Source organism: Pempheris klunzingeri, chromosome 9, assembly GCF_042242105.1.
Source record: "Pempheris klunzingeri isolate RE-2024b chromosome 9, fPemKlu1.hap1, whole genome shotgun sequence".
NCBI lineage: Eukaryota > Metazoa > Chordata > Actinopteri > Acropomatiformes > Pempheridae > Pempheris > Pempheris klunzingeri.
This window is the reverse complement of record NC_092020.1, coordinates 16,034,438-16,045,885: the sequence shown is the minus strand read 5'-3', so window position 1 is coordinate 16,045,885 and position 11,448 is coordinate 16,034,438. Positions and strand designations below refer to the sequence as shown.

General features: G+C 39.6%; 2 protein-coding genes across 3 annotated transcripts; one reads left to right on the top strand and one right to left on the bottom strand.

The window, feature by feature from the left end:
* Positions 1-311: 311 nt before the first annotated feature.
* stx5a (syntaxin 5A) lies at positions 312-8,408 on the top strand. 2 transcript variants are annotated; one of them, XM_070837003.1, is made up of 12 exons: positions 312-400; positions 940-1,153; positions 2,320-2,390; positions 2,822-2,877; positions 3,028-3,098; positions 3,235-3,351; positions 4,199-4,255; positions 4,393-4,474; positions 5,384-5,470; positions 5,632-5,735; positions 5,937-6,058; positions 6,971-8,408. In XM_070837003.1, the coding sequence occupies exons 2-12, from the start codon at positions 1,091-1,093 to the stop codon at positions 7,128-7,130; spliced, it is 990 nt and encodes a 329-aa protein (XP_070693104.1). In that variant the 5' UTR covers positions 312-400; positions 940-1,090; the 3' UTR covers positions 7,131-8,408. The 2 variants fall into 2 exon arrangements, with proteins under 2 accessions (XP_070693104.1, XP_070693105.1); XM_070837004.1 differs by lacking the exon at positions 5,384-5,470.
* Positions 8,409-9,925: 1,517 nt separating this feature from the next.
* On the bottom strand, positions 9,926-11,448 carry LOC139207717 (protein RD3). Its single transcript, XM_070837465.1, has 2 exons — positions 11,141-11,448; positions 9,926-10,295 (listed from the first exon to the last, which is right to left on the bottom strand). Exons 1-2 carry the CDS (start codon positions 11,446-11,448, stop codon positions 9,926-9,928), a joined length of 678 nt encoding a protein of 225 aa, XP_070693566.1.

The window sequence follows — 11,448 nt, the reverse complement described above, 5'->3', positions numbered from 1 at the left end:
AGCTGCTCATTTTTGCATATGGGGCCCTCTGGTAGGGATTTTATTGATGATACTATAGCTATTTACATTTCTGGTTTTCTTGTAATAAACCAACAAATCTCATCTAATCGTCTGGACTCCTTTTTTTCTAATAAAGGTGAAGACTTCAATGTGTCATCCTTGACATTTTCTCTGTTTTTCCCGTCCTTCTTGTCATAATGTACACTAACCTCAATAGTATCTGCTGTGGCGCCCCCTGGCTGCCACGTGCTGTACCTGCACTGGTTGCCGCCACGGTGAAGGAGACGTGGCAGTGACGTCAATGCCGGAAATGACCCGGATCGGAACTTTAACTCCTGGGCTGATTAGTTTCTACCAGAAACACCGAGGGCTCCCGAAATATGGTGTAATATCGATTCAAGTAAGTTGGAACTGGTCGGTTTTTATCTTTTAAATAAGATTAAACCTCGAGTGGTTATTTTAGGTCGAATTTCACCAAGGTAAAGCGGCAGAGACCGTTTGGAAAGACCGGTTAGCTTCGTGTAGCTAACGTTAGCCTGTGGTTAGCCGGTCAGGCCGTGATCAGCTGTGTGTCGTGATGGTCGGCCCGCACACATAGACCCGGTCCAGACCAGTTTACTAATCATTATTACCTAATGATGTGTATATTTAACTCGTCTGTGGCGTTATTTGTAAGTCGTGGCAGTAATTTGCTGATGGTTGTTGCCCGGTTGTTGTGTTTTAGTCGTGTTGTTGACGCGAGCGAACCGTGCTGTTAGCTAACGGTACCGGATGGTTTTTTTCTTTTTTAGCAACTAACCTACTTGATCAAATCATGTGTTTTATACAGTAAAATATAATAGTTATAGTAATATAATAATGTCATAGTTTATAGTATAGTTTAACCCCAGGCTGTCAGTATGTGAGCTTAAATTTTGTGTTTTTCCCCCGTTACCGCAGACGTGTGGACATATGGATAACACACCTTGGATGTGAGTTTGTCCGCACACCCGGAGGTCTTCTTATTTAACAACCACCTACCAGATCAGAGCAGCAGGACTCAGGTGGTTTGTAGTCTACAACGGGCTGGTGACCCTCCACAGGCGGCAGGATGACGTGCCGAGACCGGACCCTCGAGTTCCAGTCCGCCTGTAAATCTCTCCAGGGCAGACCGGTATGTTGGCACAGAGCATCACAGCACAATAATAACCGGATCACTTAATGTAAAACTGGCTTTTTTACATTTGGTACATTGGAGTGTGTTTACTGATTAAATCAAGGTTTGTTGCTTTTGGTTTTGGTTCCTTGCTTACTCATTTCCCTACCAGCTCTTGTCTGCGCATGTTGGTCAATTTAAGCACAAACTGCCTTCCTTCATCTGTGATGATACGCCTGTTTTACTGTAAATCTTTAACCGCCAACAAAACGTGATTTCAAGTTGTAAAAATAATAGCAAATAGTAATCAATCAGCTGTGCCATTATACTGGCTTAGTTACCATAGAGATATTGATGTGCATATATCTAATGATATAAAACTATTGCAGTTCAAATATGCCAAATAGGGCTGCAAGTAACAATTGTTTCTATTGTAGATTAATCTGCTGATTATGTTTTGAGTAATGGATTAGTTGTTTTGTCTATAAAATATTAGAAAATTGTGAAACACGTTGATCAATGTTTTCCATGGCACAAGATGATGTCCACAAATCTCTTGTTTTGTCCACAACCCAAAGACGCTTAATTTACTGCCACAGAGGAGTAAAGGGTCCTTTAAATGCTCACATTTAAGAGGCTGGAATTGGAGAATCTTGACTTTTGAATTTTAGCTGTACTCACACACAAATTACTCGCACTGATTAAAGGATTATCAGAATAATTGGTAATTGATTTATAGTTAACAGCCAAATAATTAATAAGAAATGGACTAATCATTGCAGCCTTGATGCTTAGATGTGGTCAAAGGTCATACTAATAGTGATATTAGAGGGTCAAACCCTCAAATATCTCTATTGGCATCAGTAATCCAGAATCAGGTGGATTTACCACTGCTTATAGTGACACCATGAACATGTTTACTTAGTTTGACCAACAGCTCAAAAGAGCATGAACTAATAATAAAGTAATAAGAGGAAGTATTTGAAGGTTTTACTTGATTGATTGACTACAGTGTTTAGTAGGTTTAACAAACTTTGAATCAATGAACTCCCTGTTGACCAACTGATTAGTCCTAAATCAATATTGAGGAGTTCTGTAATCAAATTTTCACATTTACCCCATAGTCTCTAATTTTAAATGTATTTTTTCATGTCGTACTCCCTCCTTGTTACCTCCTCTGGCAGAATGGAGTCCAGCCCAGTAAACCAGCTCTCAGCGCCCTCAGGCAGCGCAGTGACTTCACAGTCATGGCTAAGTAAGTTCCTCATAGTCTGTTTTCTTTCAGCAGTCCATATGTATTTGATGAGTGAACTTGTTGTTGTATGTTGATTTTGGGTGTTGCATTAGTTGAAATCACACATTGCTGTCCTCCTCATCCTTATGGAATGTGAATTACACCCTAATTGCACTTGTACTGCATACTTTAATAGACAAGTTTATTGCCTTTCCGCAAGTTAAATGAGAAGCCTACTTTGAACGTTTAGCGGAGAGATTGGTCCAGGGCATCTTTGTTCTAGCATAGCATACAGACTGTTAACAGGGAGACAGAGCAAAGAGATAAAATTGAGGTCTATAATCCCAGTAAGAACACAAACAGGGTTATGTCTCAAAACGTTGGAGTACTCCTTCAGGATGTGCATGACAAAGAAAGCTACATTTTTGTGTGTTTTTTTTCCCCCCTTTTAGGAGAATTGGAAAAGACTTGAGCAATACATTTGCCAAATTGGAAAAGCTCACAATTTGTAAGTGACCCTTTTATTGTTATTTTAACATAACTTTTTACCATATTTTACCATAAAATTTTCATCACTTTCACATTGTAAAAATCTTGTGTTTCAGTGACATAATATCCAAAGTGCTGATTCTACATATTGTTGTCTCTGTGTTTTTAGTGGCAAAAAGAAAATCTCTATTTGACGACAAGGCAGTTGAGATCGAGGAGCTAACGTACATCATTAAACAAGTGAGTTGAGTTGTTAAAATCCCATGATTTTGCAACCATACTGCACACAATCATCACCATCTGCATATAATCCTGTAAATATTTAGTGAATTGTAAAAATATATTCCCTGTTATTCTCCTGTGTTAATGTTTTCAGGACATCAACAGTCTAAACAAACAGATCGCACAGCTGCAGGACTTGGTGAGGTCCCGCGGAGCTCCGGGTGGCCGACATATCCAAACTCACTCTAACACTATTGTGGTGTCTCTACAGGTATGTTTGATACTGTATTTTAGATGAGTGCAGGTGGCTGGTACTGTTTAAATCCTGGTTAAATTCGTTTTTATGTCCAGTGTTTTTTGCCAGTTTGATCAGGATTTCAGTGTTTGTCTTGAAAGTCTGGAAAATGCTTAATTTTAACCATAACGTTCTCAAGGTTAAGAGTAGGCTTGACTTCAAACATAGTCCTTGAAAAATGAAAAATTGTTGTTTCATCAACACAATCACCTATGTAAACCAAAAGCTTTTGATAGTGAAACAATGCTGTTATCATATTTGTTTGTCTCCTGGCTTCTGAAAACAGATTAATGTTAATAATGCTGATAAAATATTCAATCAAAGCTAATATGAACAGTTGGTATTAAACAAAATGACAACATAAACATTCATTGCTGTGGGTATAAAGGAATTCTGTCTTTACTTTTTTTCACTGTTGCATTCATAGTAACAGTTTAGATGCGATAAAGACTTCTAGAGCTTGAACATTTTTGGCTGAGGTACCTTTGAACTTTACTCATAAACAGATTTGTTCAAACCTTGTGAATAAGAAACAAGGTTAAACTAAATGGTAAAATGAAAATATTCTCTATCATCAACACTTTTCTGTATTATTGTTTGTTTGAACTTTTGAATCAAGTTGTGCTTTTGTTAGAGAGAGTAAATAGAGGAAAACATGTAACTTCTAAAAATACCAATAATGTCTTTATTTTAATGGAATTAGTTTTAGATTTCAGATGTAATGGTATCAGAAAATGTTTGTAGAATTCTTGTTCACATGTTGGTGCACAAAGCTGAATTAGGCTGCACTCTTCAAGTTTTCTGTGTCCTCTATTGTCCACAGTCCAAACTGGCTTCAATGTCCAATGACTTCAAATCAGTCCTAGAGGTCAGAACAGAGGTAAGAAACATTTGGTAAACTTCATCATTCAACAGCAAAAAAAAATACTAAATACTAAAAACTGAAGTTTTGAAACGTGTCACTGGTTTCCTCTCATTCATGTTAACCTTCTCCATCATTTGTCTCTTTTCCTGCAGAACCTGAAGCAGCAGCGCAGCAGGAGAGAGCAGTTCTCCCAGCCTCCAGTCTCGTCTTCTCCTCTGATGGCCAACAACTTCAGTAAGCCGAACCACGTCTTAGCTTCACGCTTGTAGTCACTCTTATGATTTTAACAAGGGTCTTGCATTAAAATAGTGGCACTAACAGGTAACCACGGCATGCTGTTGTATCTCCATAAGGGCGTGCTCACTCTATACTAACAGTATTTTTTATGCTCATATAACACTTTCTTTCATACACTTTGTCAGTACAAACAAGCAGCAGTTTTACATTGAAATCACAACCCAAAATGAATTCGGACATGGGCATCATAACGTTCTGGTCTGCTTCTGGTGTCATACTAACTGGTGTAAACTTACATGCAGCACCACCTCTGCCCCCACATATCACATCCTGTTTATCTACGTTCCTCTAAAACTCAGTCGCAATCTAAAACATCGCCTGCTCTTCATCTGTTCATCTGACATAAAATTTGTGCATGCAGTTTCAAAACGGTGAATAGAGTGAGCACACCTTTATTTTTTTATATGTTCTGGCTTTGAGACAATATTTCGACTTGTTTTGACAGGCTCCTGCTCAATTTAACATTTTGCTTAATAAATAGCTAACGTTTTGCTAAAGAGGCTTCTTATCAGAGACCCTCTAATGAGCACAGGGAGCTCAGATGCCTCCTGTGCAGGCATTTACACTGCCAGTAAAATCTTTATGACTAGCATACATTACAATAATAAAATAAAATGTTGTTTTGTTTTAAAACTTCTGTTGTACCTGTTTGTATTCCCTAATTTTAGGTTATTCACAATTAGCAAATTGGTTGAGTTTCAGCCACAAATGCTAGACGTGCAGAAGCATTCTCACTGACAGTGACAATGTCAACCAGCTGTTGTAATAGGGAACTGCTCGAACGCCTTGTGAATGATTAATACTGTATTTGGTCATCTATAATGCAAAAATCAAAAAATATTTTAGGGAGCCGCAAAAAAGGGGCCCAGGAGCCGCATGCAGCTCGCGAGCCGCGCTATGACTACCAGGGCAATACAACCTCAAATTTAAAAGGTATTTCCCTGGAACGTTTGACTCTCCCAGCGGGTATAACTAGCTACTGTATGTGCCCGCTGTTCTTTCTGCTTTTCCCCTCTAACATTGAGGATTTCTGTCTGATCTTGTTGAATGTGTGTGTTTTTTCTTTTTTTTTTTTGCTTGCTGTTTCCCTTCAGAGAGCTCGGTCCTGATGCAGGATGAGTCCAGGAGTATGGGGGACGTAGCCATCGATATGGACTCTCAGGCCAATCCTTTGCAACTCCAGCTCATTGATGAGCAGGTAGACTTTTGGTGTATATTTGTCAGAGTCAGGAAGGAGTATGTGCATCTAATCCGCAAGCTGGGAAAAATATCAATTATTACATTATAGTATAAATATTGGCATGAAATCTTTGGTGAAAATGTGACCAAATAGGTAAACTCTGCATTCATGTAATCTAATGTGGACATTTTTGAAGTCTTGCTGATTGTGCCATTACAGGACTCGTACATCCAGAGCCGTGCAGACACCATGCAGAATATTGAGAGCACCATCGTGGAGCTGGGCTCTATATTCCAGCAACTGGCACACATGGTGAAGGAGCAAGAGGAGACCATCCAGAGGTAAGATGGAGCTGGAAATTGGGGGGGTGGTCAAGGAAAGAGAGATTAAGGAAATGGAAAGAAATAGTTTGACATTGTGGGAAATATGCCTGTTTGCTTGCTTGCTGAGAGCTGGAGAAGATTGGTACCACGCTCATGTTTGTATGGTGAATTCAAAGCTGGAGCCAGGTTTGCTTAGATTAGCACTTAGACTGGACACACCAAGAAACAACAGGCGTTGGTCTTTCCAAAGCTGAAAAAAATCCTCCTACCAGCATCTCTAAAACTCACTAAATAACACTTTATATATTGTTTAAAACATCTAAGTGTAAAAAAAAAAAAAATGTGTGGGTTCATGTATGGAAACATTTAATCGCATACACATTTAAAATGTCAAATATTTTCTCATAAACCTGGAAGTAATCTGAAAGTTTGAGGATTCAGAAAGATTTAAAAACACAAGACACAATGACATCTAAATTGAAAAGAAATATTCAAGATTCTGCACTATTTCCAGCAATTAAATTAAATCAACAAACAACAAATCCAATCCAACTGAGTGTCATCTCAATGCTTCACTGGACAGGGGGCAACTCAAGGAAATCGTACCTTTAGTATAAATGAGTAAAGTTTGTCAGTGCCACAAATTAGCTTAAATTAGATTGCTATGAATATGACAATCTTAAATATTTCTTCTTCATTTTACAGGTTATAATGTTTCTCAATCCTCCTTATTTCCAGCTTTACGTGAAAATATTAAAGTTTTCTAATGTATAACTAATACTGTATATACTGTATAATTCAATGTATGATTTATATAATGGTTATCTTCTGAACTAACTGATTTAGAAGAAAAGTGATTTTAAGAAACGCGATTTGCGTCTGTTTTAAAAGTCCTGTCTCACTGACCTGCCTGTCGCGCTTCTCTGGCAGGATTGACGCTAACGTGGAGGACACCCAACTGAACGTGGAGGCTGCCCACACAGAGATCCTCAAATACTTCCAGTCAGTCTCCTCCAACCGCTGGCTGATGATCAAGATCTTTCTCGTCCTCATCGTCTTCTTCATCATCTTTGTTGTTTTCTTTGCTTAAAGAAGAGGAGCGGGGAGGGGGAAAAGCACATGGAGCGAAGGGAAGATAAACTAAAGCTGGACTGAGACGACATGTCCAGACAACGTCTTTGAAGGACAGCCTTCTTTTTGAAGTGACCGTTTGATGGAGGCTTGGGAGACTTGGGAGACTTGGGAGACTTTTCGACGAATACAGACTTTTCAGTTATTCCCAAGCGACAAACTCTTGATCTTAATTCGACAATTCAGTGAAGAATGAAGATGTCGAACTCGGTCCAAATTAAAGAATTAATTATCAAAAATCCCCACTTTGTATAGAGAGAGAGAGAGCAAAAAAACTGCTCTGTATTGTACTATGACCAATTATTCATAAACATTTAATCAAAATGGCTATAATTTAATGGTTTGGTTCTGCAAACTGTCTTTTTAATTTTGATTAGTTTTTTTTCTTGTTTACCCCTTTTACCACTCGTCATTAATGTTTCAAAGCCAAACAACACAACTGGAGTTTATCATCATAAACTTTTGCTTCTTAGTTTAGTTTTTATTGAGGTGCATGACTGTCGCTCGTTTATCAACAATTCTCCATTTACCACCATTCAGTAATGATGTGAAATATTTTTTTTAATTCACTTATATTTTGTTGCTTTCAACGTTTATTTGCCAAATGGGTACTCTTATTGAACTGTGACACAATACGAAGACACTGGCTGTGGTCCAGCATTTGTGTCCTGAGGGCACAAGAAGGCGGTTACAGCAATCTGAAGGGAGCTTCGCTGGTATAAATCAGGCACGAGCTGTAAGAAATGTTGATGATAAGTTATGTAACAACGCTGTTTTAAATGAAACTGTTCGGTTCCCGGCCATCGGGCAGGTTGAATGGTTGAAAAAGTGTAAAAGTTGCACACTGAGCACTGCGGAGAGACTTCAGCATATGCGTCAAGTATCTGAGCGGGATCCAGGTTTGACATCAGTGCTTATGAAGGGGTTAGGCTGGTTTTGAAGGCCCACTAATGAAGTGACTCAACCAGCCAGGTACCCTGGAAGTGTCTGGTTGGATGTCACTGTTGTAGTTACTTCCCTTCTCTACCTAATGCACCAGATGTTATTTAATTGATCGCAGCTTTTTAAGAAGAAAGAAAAGATTCTTCCTATTTTTTTCCCCAGACTGTTTCTTTTAGCCAAATGCCTTGACTTCAATGTATAAAGTGCAAATAGTGATAATGATGTATTGATAAGAAAGTGCATATTAATAAAACAATAATGGGGTGCTGGCATTCATGGCTGAGCTTTTCTTGGGATAAGAGGATTAGTCAGCAGGGATATAATTAGACATGCTCGGCCAGAGGGCTAAGGCTAGTCAACACAAGTGCTAAGCAGGTGTAGCTTTCTGTGATATCTTTAACACATTGAATTGATTTGCTATTTATCACAGATTTGCATACACATATTTAGCCTTTTCAACCACAATAAAGGCCCATACAGCTTCAAAGCTAAAAGACTAGAAATTGTACAAATAACAGGTAGTGTCAGTGGAGTCACATTTAGTCTAATTGTACCTGTATCTCAACCAAAAACCATTTGTGAAAAAAAGAATTTAACCACATAGAAATGATGACAACATTGCATATTTATTTCCCCAAATACATATAATAAAAAACAAGATTACAGAATATACAGACAAGTGGCATTAGCTGAACGGCCCCCCACTGCAGAAGAGAGCTGTCCTGTTTGTTGCATAACATGTTTTTAAAGGGACAGTTCATGAAACTTCTATGATTCAATAGGAGCTGTTGTTCAGAGAGCCCTTACATCAGCTGCTTGTTTTTAAGGATACCCGAAAGCATGTGAAGGTTAGCAATGTTAGCAAGATTTTACTGAACAAAATCCCAGGCAGCTCATTTGAGTTTTTAGCAATGCTAGTGTCATGGCTCTACCACTTTGATTTCAGACTGAAACACCTCAACGACTATTGGATGGATTGGCGTGGATCGACAGTCATGGTCCTCAGATGATGCATCCTACCGATTTTGGTGCTCCCTTGACTTTTCTTGATTTTTCTAGCACCACCATCAGGATGATTTTTTGTCTCAATAAATACTGTATAGGTTTATCATGAAATTTGGTACACAAATTCATGTTCCCCAGAGGACATACCATAGTCACTTGTGATCCTCTGATTGATCTTCTAGAACCATCATCAGGTAAAAAATAAAAGTCCAATAGTTTGTTTTATGACCAAATATGTGCAAAACTTCATATTCCCCTCAGCCTTGGTTGTACTTTATGTTTAATGCTAATTACCAAATGTTGGCATGCTAACATGCTATACTAAGATGATGGACATGGTAAACATGTTAGCATGCTGACATTAGTGTAAAGCTCAAAGCACAGCCTCACAGAGCTGCTAGCATTGCTGTAGACTCTTGTCATGTTTTAACAAGTTCATTCCCATCATCACAACAAACTTTTGGGATGGACTAAAGACTTTGAGCTCATTAGCAATTAGATGGGGTTCCTGAAAGTCAAGAAATCATTCTAAGCCCTCTCTAGATTTGATTAGGAATGAGAAAACTTGTGGACTTTTTTTCAAATCTATTCTGCCCCCTTTCTCACTGAATGCTACCTTCCCACCTTCTTCAACATCCCCAGCTTTTCTTTCTTTCTCTCTTCACCTCCTTTTTGTGCTCACCTTTCCCTCCTTCCCTTACTCCTCACCCCCCATCCCCTCCTCCCACCAGAACTCCTCTTCAGGTGTTCCTCCTCCCCTCCCACCACCTTCTCTGTACTGCCACTCCTGACTCTCCCTCTCTCCTCTCATCCCTGGGCACTCTGCTCCAGAGGGCTGATCTCTGGCATGCTCCTGCTCCTTCCCTTCCTCGCCCTGGCCTTGATGGCATTCTCCTCTCCTTCTTCATCCTCCTCATCTGACCAGTCCACCTCTTGCTGCAGATTCCCCCTGGATCCTTTCGAACCGGAGATCTTGAAGAGCTGACCTGTGCGGAACTTGCTGCGGAAAGTATCGAAAGAGAGGCTCTTGCTGCGCTGCTGCTTCTCAATGACAGTGTTATGTGTCTCCACATCTTCGTTTCCACTTATCTCGTCCACGCAGTCTTGTAGCACTGAGCGAAACAGCCGGGGAACCTCGTGAACCTCAGGCTCCATCTGTGACACCAACCTCCTGAATCTGCAGTGGGAGGCATAACTGATTATTAGGAACAGTCTGATCTAAGATAACACACACATTTTCATTCATTCATTCATTCATTCATTCATTCATTCATTCATTCATTCAACCTTAGATCTCAAGGAATCATTGAGGCATGCCCTCATTTTCAGTTATGTCAGTAATACACTTAGAACGAAATGAATACATACAAAACATAATCAATGAGAAAACAAATATCAGAACCAGTTAAAAACAGTTAAATTCAAGAGAAGAGTTGTTTGTAATCATGGTTTTAAATTGGCCCATAGGTACAATTTAATTTAAATTAAATTAAAGTTTTAATGTATGTCTTAAAATGTTAAATGAGCGCAGCTCAAAAACTAAAAGCAGTTTTCCAAATTAGTTGTTTACACACGGGACAAGCATTAGCCAATCACTTGAATGTGTGGAACAATGACTATAGGTTCATTCTTGATTTGAACCCTAATTAATGAAATAGATTGAGGGGAGTTGTCATTAATTTTTAAGATCTCATGCGTGTTGTCTGTTAGGAAAAGCATGGGGATCTGAGAGTATCAGCTTACTTTCCAGGTTATAGTTAATGGTGTTAAAGGGATTAGATTAAAACCCTGCAGCTCTCTCTTCCTCTATTTCAGCTTCATATTCCAGGTTCCTGTCTGCATTTAAAGCTCTTTTTCCCCTATGTCTTTGTCTCTCATTATTTTGAATCTTTTTGCACGTCTCTGGCTCTATATCTCACTCTTTGTTTTAATCTGGCTCACACTTTCCCACTTTCAAGTTCAGTAACTCAGTCTCTGTTTTTGCCAGTTTGTTTCTACAATATGTATTCCTGTCTTTCTCACCTGACGATTGCAGGGCCACACTGTGCAGGAGGGATCTTGGCACAGAGGTCCTGCAGGTCCAGCAGGTCATTGGGCGTCAGCTCGAAGGGCTGTGGGGTTGGGGTGGTGGCCAGCCAGCTGTAGTCAGCTGTGGAAGAGGAGCTGCGACGGCGACGACGACCCTCTGTTGCCCGCTCCAAACGGATGCGTTCAGTGCGCTTCACCATGGCCCCCAACTCCAGCATCAGAGTGTTGGTGACCAGCTCCTCAGTGGTGCGCTGGCCGGGCACTTTGGGCTCAAGGGAGAAAACAGCGGACCAAGGAAACAT

Bases quoted from the DNA above. Each gene is read 5' to 3' on its own strand.
- stx5a (XM_070837003.1), top strand. From the start codon at position 1,091: ATGACGTGCCGAGACCGGACCCTCGAGTTCCAGTCCGCCTGTAAATCT. The intron at 2,391-2,821 runs GTAAGTTCCTCA...CCCCCCTTTTAG, and splicing joins GACTTCACAGTCATGGCTAA to GAGAATTGGAAAAGACTTGA. The intron at 5,471-5,631 runs GTATTTCCCTGG...GTTTCCCTTCAG, and splicing joins TACAACCTCAAATTTAAAAG to AGAGCTCGGTCCTGATGCAG.
- LOC139207717 (XM_070837465.1), bottom strand. From the start codon at position 11,448: ATGTTTCCTTGGTCCGCTGTTTTCTCCCTTGAGCCCAAAGTGCCCGGC. The intron at 10,296-11,140 runs GTGAGAAAGACA...CTCCCACTGCAG, and splicing joins TGTGGCCCTGCAATCGTCAG to ATTCAGGAGGTTGGTGTCAC.